General features: G+C 39.2%; 1 protein-coding gene across 12 annotated transcripts in view; it reads left to right on the forward strand.

The window, feature by feature from the left end:
• LRCH3 (leucine rich repeats and calponin homology domain containing 3) overlaps window positions 1-20,867 on the forward strand; it is a 105,120-nt gene that overhangs the window by 43,921 nt on the left and 40,332 nt on the right. For 9 of the 12 annotated variants that reach the window (XM_039461853.2, XM_039461857.2, XM_039461856.2 and 6 more), the window contains exons 5-10: window positions 3,993-4,129; window positions 6,173-6,282; window positions 7,373-7,466; window positions 9,809-9,929; window positions 14,141-14,289; window positions 17,778-17,854. In XM_039461853.2, the coding sequence (XP_039317787.1) occupies window positions 3,993-4,129; window positions 6,173-6,282; window positions 7,373-7,466; window positions 9,809-9,929; window positions 14,141-14,289; window positions 17,778-17,854 (688 nt within the window). The remainder of the gene's footprint in view (window positions 1-3,992; window positions 4,130-6,172; window positions 6,283-7,372; window positions 7,467-9,808; window positions 9,930-14,140; window positions 14,290-17,777; window positions 17,855-20,867) is intronic. The other 3 variants (XM_039461858.2, XM_039461860.2, XM_039461854.2) reach the window with 1 other exon arrangement.

Below are 20,867 nucleotides of genomic sequence, written 5' to 3' on the forward strand. Positions count from 1 at the left end.
CTAGGTGCTGTGGCTCATGCCTATAATCCCAACACTTTGGGAGGCAGAAGAGGGAGGATTGCCTGAGCCCAGGAATTCAAGACCAGCCTGGGCATCATAGACAGTCTATCTCTACAAAAAAATTTAAAAATTAGCCCAGTGGGGTGGCGCATGCTTGGAGTTCCTGAGCCCAGGAGGTCAGTCAAGGCTGCAGTGATCTGTGGTAGCATCACTACGCTCTAGCCTGGGCACCAGAACCAGACCCTGTCCAAAAAAAAGGAGAGAGGGAGAGAGAGAGAGAGATTGAGAATGAGAGAATGAATGTGTGTGTGTGTTATGTCCAGTGTTTGAAATCTAATGGTTTACTTAATAGTGTTATCTGTTTCATTGTGGATTTTAAAAGCGTCTTCAATGAAAAGTTTGATAACTGTTAACGTTTGATTTTATTTTTACCTCTTGTCAACCGATGTAATCAATAACTTAGAGTAGGGTCACTGAAAATTTCAGTAAGCATGACTGTTTGAGGGAAATATAACATATTTGGATAAGGGGATTTTACAGTATAATGAAAAACATTCCCATAGTTAGCACTCATTTAAAAATGAACGTTGACCTGAACTTAAGTTTACCCATTGCTGGAGATGTTCAGACAGAGGCTAATGAACCATGTGGAGGTGATGTGTAGTGTGAATGATAAACGGGGTGAGAGACTGCACTAAGAGATTAGTTATCTTAGGCTGACTACAAGCTCTGATACATGTATTTGAATGATAAAAATGATTAAAGAAATTAAGTATAATTTATCAATCTTTCACAAATTCATGAAACAAAAAGCTAGAAAAGAAGATTAAAATGAAAACTATTATCTTATTAGATCCAGAATATGTATTTCTTCTTAGGTATTTCTGCTCACCACCCAGCAATAACAATTATCAGCTCAGGGCAAGTCTTGTTTCATCTGCACTTTCATTTACTTTCCTCCCTGCTATTCTCACTAGATTAATTTGAATCAAATATAGACATTTATTGGCAAACATTCCAGAAAAATAAGGAATCTTCTGAAGATATTTTCATGACAGTGATTTTCTAGGTTCTTTTACAAAATATGACTTACAGTGTACAATGAATATTTTGTTTATTTATTTTGAGACAGGGTCTCACTGCCATTACAAAGGCTAGAGTGCAGTGGCGCAAACATGGCTCAATGCAGCCTCAACTTCTCAGGTTTAAGTGATCCCTTCCACCTCAGCCTTCCAGGTAGCTTAGACTAGAGGCAGTTGCCAGCACGCCCAGTTAATTTTAGTAGAGAGAGGGTTTTGCCATGTTGCCCAGGCTGGTCTCAAACTCCTGGTCTCAAGAGATCCACCTGCCTGGGCCTCTCAGAGTGCTGGGATTACAGGTGTGAGCCACTGCGCCGCCTGGCCACAATAAGTGTTGAATTAACTAATGATATTTTTACTTTCCCTGTAGAATTCAAATATTTACACCAATTTGATTCAGCATAATACTTAGTTTTAACATACTAGTGGAGCTTTGACGTTTTGGATTCCAAGTAAATGTGTAAGGATGTGACCTTTTCAGTCTGCCTTTACTTACTTACTGCAACCAAAATCTTGCATATCTTTCCTCTCGCTTGGCTTGTCCAGTAACCTTCACACTCTTTATCCTCAGGGCCTTCCTGACTTGCTCCTGTTTCTGTTTGCTACCAACTCAGGAATGTAAATGAAGGCCCTCAGCAAAACCAAAATCTTGACACCTTATAACCCCGAATTTCTCTCTTGTGTTATCTCTATACTCAGGACTCACCTAGTATGGTTGCTCTTTAAAGACTTACCCTTATAATAATATTTATTTAGTGTGAAATCAGTTAACAAAAATACTAGGGTTTTAATCATAATGAAAATTGAGTGTTTCAGATGACAATTGAAGCTTAATAGTTTTATCAACTAATTTATTTCTGTATCTTTGATTGTAGACTGCTGACAAAAAACATTTATCACACAAGTAGTTTGATTTTTTAAAGTTTCTTTTATAATCTTAGCACATATGTTGAAATGAGATGGCAGGTGAAGCTTTATTCCACATTAAATAATATGGAAGTTAGTGTTACTTAATTGGTAATTTCTAACATATTGCAGTTTGGTAGATATCATATCTTTTTTGTTATATTGCCATTTTGATTTAAAATTAATTTTAATTTTTACTAAATATTACGTCAGTCAAAAATATTAAGCTTAAAATAAATAGTATTTAAAAAAAAAGAAAAATAAATAGTATAATTCCCCTGCCTCAAACGTCCCTACACACCAGTTTCAATGGCCAAAAGTATGTACCTTCATTAAATTCATTTACTCTTTTTTTTTTTTTTTTCTTTTTTTTGAAATAGGGTCTTACTCTGTTTCCCAGGCTGGAGTGCATGGCATGATCATAGCTCACTGTAACCTCGAACTCCCTGGGCTAAAGCCATCCTCCCTTCTGAGCCTTCCAGGTAGCTGGGACTATAGGCATGTGCTATCAAACCCAGAAATTTTTGCATTGTTTTGTAGAGACAAGGGTCTCACCATGTTGCCTGGCTGGTCTCCTGGGCTCAGTCTGCTCATCTCAGCCTCCCAAAGTGCTGAGATTACAGACATGAGCCACAGTGCCCGGACTGCTGACATATGTCTAATTGATATGTTTTTATAGATATTGCTGGTTTGGGTGACTTTGACACCTATATCAACTTCCTGTTGTGATAGATGAGGATTTAGTTTCCTTACACTGTCATCATATCACGCCTTTACTGTCCTCCTCCCATCTTCCCAGTGTAGTTTTTTTTTTTTTTCTTTTGAGACAGAGTTTCGCTCTTGTTACCCAGGCTGGAGTGCAATGGCGTGATCTCGGCTCACCGCAACCTCCACCTCCTGGGTTCAAGCAATTCTCCTGCCTCAGCCTCTTGAGTAGCTGGGATTACAGGCACGCGCCACCATGCCCAGCTAATGTTTTGTATTTTTAGTAGAGATGGGGTTTCACCATGTTGACCAGGATGGTCTCGATCTCTTGACCTCGTGATCTACCCGCCTCAGCCTCCCAAAGTGCTGGGATTACAGGCTTGAGCCACCGCACCCGGCCTTCCCCAGTGTAGTTTTATCACAACTTTTGATTAAATTGTTATTCAGGGTTCACATGACTATAATTATGTAAACATTGTTCCCTGCCAATTCAAGTGATGTACCCTAATTTTATTTCCTTTCTTGTACACTTTATGTAACTGATTAGAAGTTCTGAGCATACTGGGCAGAAATTGCATAATGGTAATTAAGTAGCAAGCTGTATATTTTATTAGAAGAAATTCTATATCATTATATAAAGGCCTTTTATATGGGACTGTGAAGTTTATCCAGAGAAAGAAGCTGCATTTCTTCTACATTATTGTATATATTCTTAACTACTGCCATTCCTGTGGTTGAAGTAGGATAGGGTGGGGTGGGAAGGTGCTGAGGTCGTACCGTTAAGTGTGTAGACTTTTCACTTAACTCCTCCATTTCAGCTGGCAACTCATTCTGAGTTTCCATTGTGCCTGGGATCCCTGAGTTCAGAGCATTTTTTATTCAATTTCACTAGAAAATAACTTGCTGACTCCTGTGGACACTGGAGAAGGATAGTGCCCTAGCTGTGTTAGTGGGGGCTGTGGACCCAGGCATAACTGTTCTTTATATAGAGTGTTATCTAATCCTTTTGTTACCCTCACCTTTTTGTGGTATCAGGGCCTCCAGCTTCTGAGACTTTCTGTAGTTCCGAGGGGGTCAAAGCTGCTTGCTTGTTTTTAGTAATCCTGTCTATAGGCAGCTAGATCTCATTTATACCACTTTACCACTTTTCTCATTTATACCACTTTGCTACCAGTTAGTCACTAAAAGAGAATGGGGGTAAATATTTGTGTTAAAAGCACAATATTTAACTAGAAGCTTTTGGAAAAATTTTCTAGTTTTAAAACATCATTAATTGGTCATTTTCATTTTACCTTCATGCAGAGCTGGCAGAGTTGCCTTTGATACGGTTAGACTTCTCATGCAATAAAATTACCGTAATCCCTGTTTGTTATCGGAACCTCAGGCACCTACAGATGATCACCCTGGATAACAATCCACTACAGTCACCTCCTGCACAGGTAAACCATAGTGAGCATGGTATGGACTTTTGTTGACAAAGGATGAAATTTAAAATTTCTTGTACATTTATCATTCTGTTAGAAAATAATTTCTTTTAAAATAAATTCACATACATATGTATTCTTTAGAAGCCTTGAATTAATGGATTAGAAGATAAACAATGTTTCCAGAAGTGTTTTTCCTTTCTCTAAATTGGTATTCTTTTTAAATTGAAGAATTCTTCCCTAAATCTTTTTCTAATTTCTTAATTTTTTTCTGTATAGTTTGAGTGTAGACAAATGCTTGAGACAAATAAAAATACTCAGCTTTCAGAGGTAAAAATTATCTGTATATTTCTTTTCCTGACCATTGTTATTGTAACCTTCCTAGTTCTTTTTTTTTTTTTTTGAGACGGAGTTTTGCTCTTGTTACCCAGGCTGGAGTGCAATGGCACGATCTCGGCTCACCGCAACCTCTGCCTCCTGGGTTCAGGCAATTCTCCTGCCTCAGCCTCCTGAGTAGCTGGGATTACAGGCACGTGCCACCATGCCCAGCTAGTTTTTTGTATTTTTAGTAGAGACGGGGTTTTACCATGTTGACCAGGATGGTCTCGATCCCTTGACCTCGTGATCCACCCACCTCGGCCTCCCAAAGTGCTGGGATTACAGGCTTGAGCCACCGCGCCCAGCCAAACCTTCCTAGTTCTAAAGTCATAAATTCCAGGTTTAGACAGTTGGATCATTTATCAGTTACTGAAATGAAGCTATATAGTAATAATTATAAGGTAACTTTACATGTAGATGCTGAACATTCTACAACCTATACAGTTTTGCCAACTCATTATTTTCACTTAGCTATTTTTAACTATGCAATTTATAGATGATTTTATACAAGCATATGCTACCCTTTTTTTTTTTTTTTTTGGAGCCAGAGTTTTGCTCTTGTTGCCCAGGATGGAGTGCAATGGCACGATCTTGGCCTATTGCAACCTCTGCCTCCTGGGTTTAAGCAATTCTCCTGCCTCAGCCTCCCAAGTAGCTGGGATTACAGGTGCCTGCCACCATGCCCGGCTAATTTTTGTATTTTTTAGTGGAGACAGGGTTTCACCATGTTGGTTAGGCTGGTCTTGAACTCCTGAACTCAGGTAATTCACCCGTCTCGGCCTCTCAAAGTGCTGGGATTACAGGCAAGAGTCACTGTGCCCAGCTGTGTATGCTACTCTTTATGGCAATTATAAAACTTTATGAGTAAACTTCCTAACAATAGAAGGGTCTTACAAGCTTCAAGAATTTGTGTTTTGACTTCTAGAACAAGTAGCAACAGAAATATATGTAATTTTAATGTTTCATGTTTTCCTGCTCTTCTCTCTTAAAGCATGATCAAAAATATAAATTGTACGTGATTGTTGGATTCCTAAAAGTTGCTTCATGTAATCTATTGAGGAGAAATACTTTAAATCTCTGACTATGCAGACTAATCAGTGTGATAAGTTTACTTGAGGCTGGGCACGGTGGTTCACGCCTGTAATCCCAGCACATTGCGATGCTGAGGCAGGTAGATCACAAGGTCAAGAGATCGAGCCCATCCTGGCCAACATGGTGAAACCCTGTCTCTACTAAATATACAAAAATTAGCCAGGTGTTTGGCACGTGCCTGTAGTTCCAGCTACTTGGGAGGCTGAGGTGGAAGAATTTCTTGAACCCGGAGGTGGAGGTTGCAGTGAGCCAAGACTGCGCCACTGCACTTCAGCCTGGCAACAGAGCAAGACTGTCTAAAAAAAAAAAGATAATTTGATATTTGAACAGTATAATCAAAAATTACTTATTTTATATATTACTGAAATTAGTGACTAGAAAAATGGAAACTTATATTTACCAGTTAAACACCTAAAATAATGCTGAACTAAATAATATAATTTATTAAAAGAATATTGGTTTTTTAATGTTACTGCATGTACTTGACAGAAATGCCTCATTCTCAATATACATTACATAAAAAGTTGATAATTTTAAGCATACTTCAGATGAATAATAATTTGGTTACATTTATATTACTTTATTTAGATATGTATAAAAGGCAAAATCCACATATTTAAATACCTGAACATACAAGCTTGTAAGATTGCTCCAGATCTGCCAGATTATGATAGGAGACCGTTGGGTTTTGGCTCCTGGTAAGTACATTCTTTTCCTTTACCTATCATATTTTTGTACAAAGAATCAAAATGGATACTTAAATTTGCCTAAATGTTTGACTGTAGGGAAATAATCTGTTTTAACACCGTTATTCTCAGAAAGCTTGTATGAATTGTAAAGTAGATAACCTAGATCTGGCAAAGTGTAGTTCTAAGGGCTTCTCAACCTTGGCGCTGTTGACATTTTAGATCAGACAATTCTTTGTTGTTGTGGGCTGTCCTGTGCATTGTAAGACATTTAGCAGCATCCTTTGGCATCTACCCACTAGATGCCAATAGTACCCTCCCAAGATGACAAACAAAAATGTCTCCAAATGTCCCTTTGGGGCCCTCCAGTTGACAACTACTGGTCTGAGTGACTTGAACACTAACTTTACCTCTGCTGCTAGCTGGCTTAAGGCAAGTCATTCATACTTTTTGGGTTTCATTTTTTTTTACAGGGAGTGAAGAGTCGGATTTGTTGAACATTAACGTCACTTTAGGATCTTTTAAGTCTTGAGTCCCTCAGCTACATAACATATGACTTATAAGGCCATCTCCTTGGCAGTCCCAACCATCTGGAATAGTCTTTTTTTTTTTTGAAACAAGGTCTTACTGTGTTATGCAGCCTGGTCTCAAACTCCTGAGCTCAAGCAGTCCTCCCACCTCAGCCTCCGGAGTATGGAGTAATCTTAAGTAGCAAGAATTAAATTCAAGGGTCTTTAAACAAGCAGCATAGATGTTTCAGTGCAAGTGAAATAATGTTTATGGGCTTTGCTCAAAAGAGAGAACCCCTCAGGCCTTCTCTTGGAACCTCCCAAATTTTGCTTGAAAGCACAGTCCCAATAAACTCACCTCTCATTGGGCAGACAAGAATTGCAGAGGTGCGATTGTTTTGAAGCTGGATGATAATGAGTACATGAAGTCTCATATTACTCTGTTTACTTTGTTTTTATTTGGAATTTCTCATATTAAAAGAAACCCTATTTAGTTCTAATAATCAAATGACTGAGAGCCACATTTCTCGTTTTTAAGTAAGTTGCATCTGTTTAATTTAAATGTTAATAGTAACAAAGTCTCTTTCCCGTAGCCATGAAGAGTTGTACTCAACTCGCCCTTATGGAGCCCTTGATTCCGGCTTCAACAGTGTGGACAGTGGTGACAAGAGATGGTCAGGGAATGAGGTAAGTGTTTTTTATATTCTGTGTGTTATAACACCTGATTAAGAGAAAATAAAATAATGAAAATGGAATGTGTCTTAACTGGATTCAATTTCTCTTTACACAAAATATAGAAAAGTCAGGGGAGAAGCAAGAATCCCACATAGTCCTACTGCCACAACTGGTGTTCTGCTTCTTCACCAGCTTTCTATCACATGTATTTCCACCTGTCTGTTACCTCATTGTCTCATTTAATAGTTTCATATCATAGAAAGGCTGCTGGGCGCGGTGGCTCACGCCTGTAATCCCAGCACTTTGGGAGGCCAAGGCAGGTGGATCTCAAGGTCAAGAGATCGAGACCATCCTAGTCAACATGGTGAAACCCCGTCTCTACTAAAAATACAAAAAATTAGCTGGGTGTGGTGGCGCGTGCCTGTAGTCCCAGCTACTCAGGAGGCTGAGGCAGGAGAATTGTCTGAACCCAGGAGGCGGAGGTTGTGGTGAGCCGAGATCGCGCCATTGCACTCCAGCCTGGGTAACAAGAGTGAAACTCCCACCTCAAAAAAAAAAAAAAAAAAAAGGCAAGCAGGAGCTGAGTCAGTGGAAACTGAAGCCTAAAATTTGAGAGGCTGGATAATCTTGAGCAGAGGCACTAGAAGTGAGGAAACAAGTAGGACTTTAGGCTGATGGGTAAAGAGAGACGAGAACCTTAGTGAAGAGAATTCATATGCTCAAGATGAATAACTTCCTAGCTAATTCTGTCGTTTTCCTGGTTTTTAAATTATTGGTATTATGTTTTCTGCTCTTAAAAATTACTATGTCCACAGAAGAAAAAAAGTAAAAAAAAAAAGTAAAAAGAAATAAAAATTGCTTATGTATAATATTTTAGCTATGCATTGAGTTATTAAAAAACTTTTGTTAGCAAGACTAATAACCTACTTATAACATTTTACTGGGAATCAAAAGCAAATTAATCTTTTTTTTTTTTTTTGAGACGGAGTTTCGCTCTTGTTACCCAGGCTGGAGTGCAATGGCACGATCTCGGCTCACCACAACCTCAGCCTCCTGGGTTCAGGCAATTCTCCTGCCTCAGCCTCCTGAGTAGCTGGGATTACAGGCACACGCCACCATGCCCAGCTACTTTTTTGTATTTTCAGTAGAGACGGGGTTTCACCATGTTGACCAGGATGGTCTCTATCTCTTGACCTCGTGATCCACCCGCCTCGGCCTCCCAAAGTGCTGGGATTACAGGCTTGAGCCACCGCACCCTGCCGCAAATTAATCTTAGACCACATCCCACTTGAAATTTCAAATTACTTGTGTTTGTATACAGTCTTGGTGGGTGGGTTCATAAATGTGGCTGTATCCATACAGATACATATGTAGATATTTAAAATCTATCTGTATATACAGATTTATGGAGTCACGAATCTTTTTTATATTTTGAAACAGTCTTGCTCTGTCACCTAGGCTGGAGTGCCGTGGCACGATCATGGCTCACTGCACCCTCAGCCTCCTTGGCTCAAGCAGTCCTCCCACCTCAGCCTTCTGAGTAGCTGGGACCACAGGCTCATGCCACCATGCCCGGCTAATTAATTTTTTTTTTTTTTTTTGTAGAGATGGGGTCTCCCTCTATTGCCAAGGCCAGTCTCAAGCTCCTGGGCTTCCAGAGTATTGGAATTATAGGCATCAGTCACCACGCCGAGCCAGATTTTTTTTTTTTTTTTCCTGAGATAGGATCTTGCTTTGTCACACAGGCTAGAGTGCAGTGGTGGAATCCTGTCTCATTGCAGCCTTGAACTCCTGGGCTTAAGTGATCCTCTCCCCTCAACATCCCAAGTATTAGGATTACAGGCATGCGTGAGCACACCCAGCTAACTTTTAAATTTCTTGAAGAGATGTGGTCTTGCTATGTTGCCTATCCAGGTCTTAAACTCCTAGCTTCAAGCGATCCCTCTGCTTCGTTCTCCCAAGTGCATGGATTACAGGCATGAGCCACCATGCTCTAAAATGATTGTTTTTTTTTTTTGTTTTTGTTTTTGTTTTGAGACGGAGTCTCGCTCTTGTTACCCAGGCTGGAGTGCAATGGCGCAATCTCGGCTCACCGCAACCTCCGCCTCCTGGGTTCAGGCAATTCTCCTGCCTCAGCCTCCTGAGTAGCTGGGATTACAGGCACGCGCCACCATGCCCAGCTAATTTTTTGTATTTTTAATAGAGACGGGGTTTCACCATGTTGACCAGGATGGTCTCGATCTCTTGACCTCGTGATCCACCCGCCTCGGCCTCCCAAAGTGCTGGGATTACAGGCTTTAGCCACCGCGCCCAGCTAAAATGATTGTTTTTAATGTTTCTGCTTCTTTTTTAAGCCTACAGATGAATTTTCAGATCTGCCTCTTCGAGTAGCAGAGATTACTAAAGAACAGAGACTACGAAGAGAAAGCCAGTACCAAGAGAATCGGGGCAGTTTAGTAGTGACAAATGGTGGAGGTAAATTAAACATGATTCCAGTGACATATAAAGTGTTTGTAATCATTTAACTTTTTAAAGTTGTCTTTTTCACACCCACTCCTTTTGTTCTTTATCTATAGCTTCTTCACTCTTCTTTTAAATAAAAGACTTATTTTCATATATGATTGAAAAAAATTATTTTCCATTGGGATGAAACTGCAATTTCTGGTTTCAGTCTTAGAGTTAAAATACAGTATTTCCCCCTTGTTTTCATTGTGGGAGGAAACTTTATTAGAGATAGCACACCTGGAGTAGATCTTTGTTAATCTTGATTTAACCACGACATTTTGAAGTACCGTTCTCCCTTTTTAAGATTCTTGCTATGGTCGGTATTTGATCTCTTGTAGGATTTTGTGCATTTTGTTGTTTTAGTGTTTACCTTTTCTTCATCTGGAATTGTCAGATGCTTTTTAAGGGCGTCTGAATCTCAGTTTTCCTTATTCTGGCATTAAGAAATTTGTAGTTCATTAGCAAGCAGCGCTCTTTCTACTTGCTTACACTTCTGAAGCAGACTCTGGATTTTCGCGTTCTATTCTGTATTGCTTGAATTGGTTTGAATTTAATGTTTAATTTCATGTTTAGATTTCGAGGGCCAGTTATGATTTTCCAGAAATCTATTACTTATGCGAGGAGAGCTTTATTAGTGATGATTTCAATTAAATGGTTACCTGTCCTGTTTCTGACCATCTTTTTTTTTTTTTTTTTTTTTTTTTTGAGACAGAGTCTCACTGTCACGACCAGGCTGGAGTGCAGTGGCGCGATCTTGGCTCACTGCAGCTTCTGCCTTTAGGGTTCAAGCGATTCTCCTGTCAGCCTCCCAAGGACTTGGTATTACAGGTTCCTGCCACCACGCCCAACTAATTTTTGTATTTTTAGTAGAGATGGGGTTTCGCCCTATTGGCCAGGATGGTTTTGATCTCCTGACCTGGTGATCCACTGGCCTTGGTCTCCCAAAGTGCTAGGATTACAGGCGCGAGCCACTGCACCTGGGCTTCCTTGCCATCTTACATTCTTTACTCCTGTCATTATCATTTCATTTATATTTCAGTAGTTTTCTTTTAAATTTTTCTCTCATATGAGACATCTTTCCCCATCAGTTTAAGACTTAAAATAATGTTGAGATCTGTGCTGGTACGGAAGCCACTAGCCACATGTGGTTATTGAGTATTTGAAATGTGATTTTTTTTAGGCTGGATGTGGTGGCTCATGCTTGTACTCCCAGCACTTCGGGAGGCTGAGACAGGCAGATCACTTGAGGTCAGGGGTTTGAGACCTGCCTGGCGAACATGGTGAAACCCCCCTCTAGTAAAAATACAAAAGAAAAAAAAATTAGCAGGGCGTAGTGGTGCATGCCTGTAATCGCAGTCACTGGGAATGCTGAGGCAGGAGAATTGCTTGAGCCTAGATTGTGCCACTGCACTCCAGCCCGGACAACAGAACAAGACTATGTCTCAAAAAAATAAAGACATTTGGTTTTTCCAAAGTTATATGTATTTAAGTATAAAATACATGTCAGATTTTGAAAACTTGATTTGAAAAAAAAGCATATAAAATAGTAATGTTTAGCATTGTATATGGACAATGTAAAATATTTTATTAACATTAGTGCTACTTTTTTTACTTTAAAAAAATATGGCTGCTAGAAAATTTTTTTTTTTTTCCAGACGGAGTTTTGCTCTCGTTACCCAGGCTGGAGTGCAATGGCACAATCTCGGCTCACTGCAACCTCCACCTCCTGGGTTCAGGCAATTCTCCTGCCTCAGCCTCCTGAGTAGCTGGGATTACAGGCATGCGCCACCACGCCCAGCTAATTTTTTGTATTTTCAGTAGAGACGGGGTTTCACCATGTTGACCAGGATGGTCTCGCTCTCTTGACCTCGTAACCCACCCGCCTCGGCCTCCCAAAGTGCTGGGATTACAGACTTGAGCCACTGTGCCCGGCCGGAAAATTTTAAATGACATATGTGGTTCACCTTTATGGCTTGTGTTATTTTTCTCTTTGGCCACACTGCTCTAGATTGTATGAAGAAGTAAAGTTACTTTCTTCAGAAATGGTCATAATGTAAACCATTTATTTAGTCAGACAAGTTTTAGCACATTTAAAAAATACATTTTTGTACTTGGTTTCTAATGTGGATGTAAACTTATAACCTTTCCACCCTTTGTAGCTAATAATAAAACTAATAACTCAAAATTTATTTTATATTAATTACATTTACAGGATTATTTATAAATAATTGAACCAGAAGACTGAATTGAGAAATAGGCTTCTCCAAGTTCATTGTTGCGGAAAAAGCCACTGCGATTTTTAGGCAGCCTGTAGAACATCCTAAAAATAGCAGGTTGTGGTTTAATGCATCTCCGGAGAAACCATTTTAGTAGCAAGTTTTTTTTTTCTAGTGTGCCATTTTAAGGAGTTGTTTTAGTACTTCAAAGCTTAAAAATTGGCTGGGCACCGTGGCTCACGCCTGTAATCCCAGCACTTTGGGAAGCCAAAGCGGGCGTATCACAAGGTCAGGATTTCAAGACCAGACTGGCCAACATGGTGAAACCCCGTCTTTACTAAAAAATACTAAAATTAGCTGGGCATAGTGGCTTGTGCCTGTAATCCCAGCTACTTGGGAGGCTGAGGTAGGAGAATTGCTTGAACCACAACCCGGGAAGCAGTTAGACGAGATCATGCCACTGCATTCCAGCCTGGCTACAGAACAAGACTCTTATCTCAAAAAAAAAATAGTGGGGTATTCTCAGACTTAACGGATGAACAGTGATGTGGCTGAATCCTATGTATATACTTCTCACCCTAAAGCATTTTGAGAAGAAAAAATTTCTCAAATGAATCCCTTCCCATCCATAAACTGTTATAACTAGCTACATTGCAGACCTCTAGCAAATAATTTTTCAAATAGGAAAATCTTTGTTCTGATCTTTTTTGTTTGTGTTTACTTGACAGCAATTACAGGAAGGGACATAGTAGAAAGTATTTCTTCAAGTCCAGTTTACTTCTACCTTTTCTTTTCTCTTCTTCTTTTTTTTTTTTTTGGGCGGCCTTTTACTTTTCTTTGAGTTGACAGTGTTAGGTTTTCCACCTCCCATCTCCTGAGAGATATTATTAAGCCCCAGACCTAAAACATGAAGTCATACAAGAAGATTCACTTTTCAGTCTAAAATTAGTCCTCTGAGCCAGGTGAGGTGGCTCATCCCTATAATCCCAGCACTTTGGGAGGCTGAGGCGGGCGGATTGCCTGAGCTCAGGAGTTAGCAACCAGACTGGGCAACATGGTGAAACCCCGTCTCTGCTAAAACACAAAAAATAAGCTGGGCCTGGCAGTGTGTGTCTGTAGTCCTAGCTACTCGGGTGGCTGAGGCAGGAGAATTGCTTGAACCAGGGAGGCCGAGGTTGCAGTGAACTGAGATTGCGTCACTGCACTCTAGTTTGGGTGTCAGAGGGAAACTCTATCTCAAAACAAACAAAAAAAATTACTCTTTTCTCTGTCTCACAAAGTCAAACCGCTGTGTTTAAAACAGTAAGGAGCTGTCCAAAGAAAAATGTTAGAAGTCTATGTATTTCAGTAATTGTCATCAGCTACAGCATTCTTTAGTGAACTAGGACTAAGGTTTTCTGGAGACTATTTGTTTGAGTGGCCATGAACTAAATAATAAACACTGATGTGCCTGGCGCAGTGGCTCATGTCTATAATCTCAGCACTCTGGGAGGCCAAAGTGGGTGTATCGCTTGAGCATAGGTGTTTGAGACCAGCGTGACCAACATGATAAAACCCCATCTCTATTGAAAATACAGAAATTAGCCAGGCTTGGTGGCGCATGCCTATAGTCCCAGTTACTTGGGAGGCTGAGGCATGAGAATCACTTGAACCTGGGAAGCAGAGGTTGTAGTGAGCTGAGATTGTACCACTGCACTCCAGCCTGGATGACAGTGCAAGAAATAAAAAAATAATATCAAAAAAAATAATAATAGAAGATAAATGAAATTAAATTTTTTTAAAACAAAGACTTACATAATTTACCTTGGACGTAAAACGGTTTAAAAAAGACTTACTTAATTTAAAGTTTTTATCATCCCTCCCACTTTCAAAATAGAAAATCTTGGGGAAAAGGAAATAAGTAAATGTCTCTTTTTGGCTAATTTGTGTGTTTTTCTTGTGTGTGTGTGGGTGTGGTATATACAGTGGAACATGATCTGGATCAGATTGACTACATAGACAGCTGTACTGCAGAGGAAGAAGAAGATGAGGTGAGACAGCCCAAGGGACCGGATGCAGACAGCCTTAGTTCACAGTTTATGGCATATATTGAACAGCGGCGAATCTCTCATGAGGTAGTACATAGATTTAAGCCTAAATATGTTGCTATCCCATTGTAAAAATAATTCATAGTAGTATAAAATTCTGTTATATCAGTGATTTGTTGACATAAGCCTAATTGTTTTCATTATGTTCACTTCTAATTTCAGTACTGAATTTTTCAGATTTATTCAGAAAAATCAGACAGTAGTCTCAAGTAGGCTTTAGGGTTATTTTTCAAACAAGAAGACCAGAATTTTGCAGAAGGAATAAAAGAAGTCTTAAGTACTGTTAGGCCTTCGAAGTAAATACAAAGGAAAATACAGTGATGCTTTTCATTATTGTTTTTATTGCTTTTTCATTTTTACTAACTGATAAATCATAGTTTGGTCAGTAATTAATTAACAGTTAAACCAAAAAATTGACTTTTGTGGCAACATGCAACTTAACCATAGAATTTTTATAATATACTGAATTATATTGGAGCTTTTGTGCTAAGTCACACAGAATATAAATTGTTTGCTATTAAAATTCTTGGGTATCTCTTAAGTGGAGCATTGAATTGCCTTAGAAAACAAATGTGCATTCAGCCCACTACAGAATCTTTGCCAATTTTCCAAGGGTCTCAAATAGAATAGCATTCTTCAGTCTATCTTGTCAGCATAATAAAATGGCTTCACTTTAGTGGATGTGATGTTGATGTCTGGAGTTGGTTTCAGACTCTGAGCAGTGGTTATTTGAGAAATAGTTGGGTCCTTTTAAGAGAATGATGTATTAGCCTTTCAGAAACAGAGAATAATGTTGGTCTGAGAAAGCTAAAAGGAAAAAAAAAAAGAAATGGAGAATAATCATTTCAAGTAGGACATGTTATAGAGTGATATCATCATTCTTTATTTAATGAGACAGAGGCTTACTCGGTCACCCAGGCTGGAATGCAATGGCATAATCTCAGCTCACTGTAGCCTCTGCCTCCCAGGTTCAAGTGATTCTCCTGCCTCAGCCTCCCGAGTAGCTGGGATTTACAGGCATGTGCCACCATGCCTGGCTAATTTTTGTATTTTTAGTTGTGACAGGATTTTACCATGTTGGCCAGGCTGGTATCAGACTCCTAACCTCAGGTGATCTGCCGGCCTCAGCCTCCCGAAGTGCTGGAGTTATAGGTGTCAGCCGCTGTGCCCATCCAATATTACCATTCTTTTAAAAAAAAAAGAAAGAAAGGGCTTTGGTCTTTCTATCGGAACACTTTTGAATACGGTATTTTTTCTTGGCATTCAGAAGACATTTTTGTATTTAAAGTTGGATAAACTTACATAAATCAAAGACCTACAGCCCAGAGATAGCAATGTACCAAGTGATTGATGAAATTACTTGTTATTCAGGCTGTGAGTCTCCCTGCTGGAGCAAAGAGCAACTATTTTGCAATAAAATTAAAATTAACAACGACGCATTATGATCCTTCAAGGAATCCACTTTCTTTTCTCTTGGTCTTTCTCTTTGATCATCTTACAGTTACTTAGGCTGTATAAATGGAGTATCTCTACTAACAGTGACAATGCCTATTGTACTATGAAAAATAATACTATTCTTTAATTCATTATGTTGTCTCTTTTGTAATGATATTTTTAAAATTCTGGCTGCCTGTTACGTATGGTAGTCTTTATGACTTCTTTGTCATAAAGCTTTCATAAAATTTAGCAACTTTGAAAATACGATGAAGTAATGTTACTTTAAGTGGTTTAACAACCAGTGAAGAAATATCTTTTTTTCTACCTGAACACTATCTAAAAATGGATTATTAAAAACTAACCTATGTGAGATTTTAAACACTATTTTTTAATTTTATTATAATACTTGTCACATACATAGACTGTTTCTCCTGAATAGGATATGATTTTTTTTTTTTATTAAGCCAGTATGAAATTTTTTGTCATGAAAATTTCATGTGCCTTTTAGAATAATTTTAGATAATTGCAGTATCATAAAACTAGGATGGGGCTGGATGCAGTGACTCATGCCTGTAATCCTAGCACCGTGGGAGGCTGAAGCAGGCAGATCTCTTGAGGTCAGGAGTTAGAGACCAGACTGGCCAACATGGTGAAATCCCTTCTCTACTAAAAATACAAAAAAACCCAACTTAGTTGGGCGTCATGGCACCTGCCTGTAATCCCAGCTACTCGGGAGACTGAGCCATAAGAATCGCTTGAACCTGGGCAGCGGACTTTGCAGTGAACCAAGATTGTGCCACTGCACTACAGCCTGGATGACAGAGCAAGATTCCATATCCAAAAAAAAAAAAAAAAACAAAGAAAAAGCAACCTAGGGTGTTAAGGGTAAGTAACTAATAAAACATCCTAGGAGAGACTTTTTTTTTTTTAATGGCACAACTTGGCATGGTGACCCATTCCTGTAATCTCAGCTATTTGGGAGGCTGAGGTAGGAAGATTGTTTGAGCCCAGCCTGAGTAATATAGTGAGACTCTGTCTCTAAATAAACAAAAATTTTAAAATGGTATATTCACTAAAATTAGAAAAATTATTTTCACATTAGAGTTACAGAATTGTAGTTTATTCTGTGGGATCTCATGTCCAGACCTTAAGACAGTTGTTAACCCTTTGGAGTGACTCACAAAAAGTTTCTAGTTACATGGAATATGCCTGTTTCTTGGAGGTAGGTGATAGGGACTTTTATGTTTGATTTGTAGATACCCTTTTTGGAAAAGTTATTTTCTTATTTTTCCCTTGATAGGGAATGCCCCTTTTGAGGATTATTTTTGGTGTTGAAACAAGATTGTATTACTTCTGTAGATTTTCCTTTGATAACCTTTAATCCCCTACCTTCGATTTATAATTTTATTTTTCAGTGTGTGGTCTGTATTTTAAATGAGTTTCATTTTTCTCAGTAATACTTTTTAAAAATGACCTTTTACTTTTCAGTTCGTAAATAAGTAAAATTGCCAATAATATTTTCCTTTTAAATACGGTATTTTATCATAAATAGAAGTTACTTCTTGTTTTATCTTGGTATTTCACCAACACACTCAAGAGTATTTGTATGAGTATGATAAGAGACAATTTGTTGTGATGGATAAATTAAGAAATGTAATATGCCCAGTGAATTTGGTATTACCAGAAATACTCAAGAGTAACTGAGCTAATGCCAGGGTAGGGTAGATGGGAATTTCTGTCCTAAATGGGAGTCTGTACTGGTGACCTCATAAGTTCCTTTCCAATTGTAACATCTTATTATTCAGTACATATTACTGTGTTTGGTCACCTTAATTTATATAATACATTAAGAAGAAAATCTGCTTTCTTATAAAATAAAATAAATGTAGATTATGAACATTTTTGTTTATCAAAGCAGCAGTGTAGCATATGATGCTTTAAAACTTAAAGGTTACATTTGAAGAGTCTATTAAAATATTTTTAGTGTAATACACAGACTAAATGACACATGTGAACTGTGTAATCACAGTTTTCTGGATTAACATATTAAATTTACTTATTTCTGTCCTTTGGCCTAGGGTTCACCAATAAAGCCAGTAGCCATTAGGGAATTTCAAAAAACAGAAGATATGAGAAGATACTTACATCAAAACAGGTTTGAAAAAACAATTCTGCTTAATTTGTTTCAGTCTTGATGAGAGCAAAAAGTACTTTTGGTTTTATGCAGATCTAAGTATAATAAAGATGTTTAGATGCTATATGTTTTAGAACTGAGTGACAGTATGCTTTTGTACTCATGCTGTAGAAAAGGTGAAAATCGATTTGATTCTAAATTCAGACCATCTAAATCATTACCTACATGGTTAATTGATTTGACAATACTTAATAGCAATGAGATTTTGTGGTGATTACGTACGGATTCATGCATAAAGAGAGCTAAAAGAATTTCAGGACCAGGCGTGGTGGCTAACACTTGTAATCTCAACACTTTGGGAGGCCAAGGTGGGAGGCTTGCGCCCAGGAGTTTGAGACCTGTCTGAGCATCATGGATCATGGCAAGACCTGTCATCATCTACCCCTCTACAAAAAAAAAAAAAAAAAAAAAAAAAAAAAAGCCTAGGATGGTGGTGTATGCCTCTGGTCTCACCAACTCGAGAGGCTGAGGTGGGAGGATCGCTTGAGCTGGGAGGTCGAGGTTGCAGTGAACCCAGTTTGCGCCATTGCACTCTGACCTGGGCATCAGTGAGACCCTGTCTCACACACACAAAAAAAATCGGAATTTCAGTAGTCCTGATTTTTTTAACTTACATTTTTTACTAGATAACAGAGAGGTGGTCAGAAATAGTGATCTGGATCACCAGTCCTGTCTCAGTTAATATGATTTTTCCACTGTACTTGGTGCCTCTCAGAATATTTTGAAAATTAGGCCCAGCACAGTGGCTCTGGCAAACATGGTGAAACCCCATCTCTACTAAAAATACAAACATTAGCCAGGTATGGTGGCACACACCTGTAATTCCAGCTACTTGGGAGGCTGGCAGAAAAATCGCTTGGACCCAGGAGGTGGAGGTTGCAGTGAGCTGAGATCACGCCACTGTACTCCAGAGTGGGTGACAGAGTAAGACTCCATCTCAAAAAAACAAAGAATATTTTGCAAATTAGCTTGATAATTTAGAGCACTGTTTCTCGTTCTTTGAATTCCAAAATGTTTCTTGCCATGAATTATTTTGCAGTAGTTGAAAATTTCAGGCCGGGCTCGGTGGCTCAAGCCTGTAATCCCAGCACTTTGGGAGGCCAGGGTGGGTGGATCACGAGGTCGAGAGATCGAGACCAACCTGGTCAACATGGTGAAACCCCGTCTGTACTAAAAATACAAAAAATGAGCTGGGCATGGTGGTGCGTGCCTGTAATCCCAGCTACTCAGGAGGCTGAGGCAGGAGAATTGCCTGAACCCAGGAGGCGGAGGTTGCAGTGAGCCGAGATCGCGCCATTGCACTCCAGCCTGGGTAACGAGCGAAACTCCGTCTCAAAAAAAAAAAAAAAAAAGAAAATTTCAGCTTTTAGTTCTTTGCCTTCTGTGTTTATGAAGTCATAAAACATAGTCTTGATAGGCCTATTCTTAAGTGACAGTACATTTGTGTAGTTCTTATACTTGACAAGGTATTAAAGTTAACTTGGGGAACTGAGATATAGATGGAATAAATATTTAGGGAGAAAAAAGAAAGAAATCTTATAACTTTGCTGTTTATACTCTTACCATTCACTTCATGGAGATTTAGTTAAGTTTTATGTGCTTTGAAATTTATTTCAGAATGTTTTCTCAGTTGCCGTGTGTCCTTATATTGAGAGTATAGTCTTCTCAGATTCCAATTTTATGCAAGAGTTTCCAGTTACATTCCCCACCCTGAGTGGGCCTGCATTTTATATCTCCTGTCCCTCTCACGTCCTGCATCCATTATAGGTGAAGCTCAGGATCTCCAGGGTTTAGTAGAAACCCTCAAGGTAAAAGCTAGCTTCTTCGCTCAGTTACCTTACATATTAGTTTTCTGTTGCTTGTGTTATAAAGTATGCAGTTTAGAACAACAACTGTTTATTATATCACACTTCTGTAGGATAGAGCCTGGGCAGGCTCCCCTGGGTCTCTACTTAGAGGTCGAAGTCAGGGTATTGGCTGGCCTGGACTCTTCATTCGAAGACTATGGAGGAGAATTCACTTTCATGTTTCTACATGTTGGCAGAATTCAGTTTGTTGCAGTTACCAGGCTGAGGTCCCCATTATTTTCCTGGCTGCCAGCTGGTAGTCATTCTTGGTGTTTAGAACCCACCCACATTCCTTGTTCGTGATCCCCTCCATCTTCAAATCAGGAATGATGGGTCAAATCCTCCTTATATTTGGCATCTTTCTAACTTCCCCTTTCTGCCACATGTCATGAATTCTTTTGCTATTCTGTTTTGCTTTTATAAGGGCTCCTAATTATGTTAGGCCAGCCTGGATAATCTCCCCATTTTAAGGTCAGCTGACCAGTAACCTTAATTTCAACTGCAAAGTGTTTTTTTCTTTTATCTTTCAATGTAATATAACATATTGACTAGAGTAAGGCCAGGGACAAGAGGTTATGGAAGCCAAAAGTCTGCTACCGCATGTTAGTCCAGAGTTCCTGTTTTTACTTCTTTTTTAAAGTCTGTGGGTTCTTTATTTTTATAGCACCTTAGCAGTACATTTTTTTTTTTTTGAGACAGAGTTTCGCTCTTGTTACCCGGGCTGGAGTGCAATGGCGCAATCTCGGCTCACCGCAACCTCCGCCTCCTGGGTTCAGGCAATTCTCCTGCCTCAGCCTCCCGAGTAGCTGGGATTACAGGCACGCACCACCATGCCCAGCTAAAGCAGTACATTTTAAAAGATTATTTTATTCAACATTTTGGTTATTTCCATTGGAAGAGTCATTCAGGGCATTTAGTCTGCCACAGTGCTAGAAACTAAAGCTGGTATTACATTTTTTGTTTTGTTTTGTGACAGGGTCTTGCTCTGTTGCTTAGGCTGGAGTGCAGTGATATGATCATGGCTCACTGCAGCCTCAGCCTCCCAGGCTCAACCAATCCTCCCACCTGAGCCTCTGAAGTAGCTGCAACTTCAGGCATGTGCTATATGCTCAGCAATTTTTTTGTTA

The sequence above is a fragment of the Saimiri boliviensis genome, chromosome 9, assembly GCF_048565385.1.
Source record: "Saimiri boliviensis isolate mSaiBol1 chromosome 9, mSaiBol1.pri, whole genome shotgun sequence".
NCBI lineage: Eukaryota > Metazoa > Chordata > Mammalia > Primates > Cebidae > Saimiri > Saimiri boliviensis.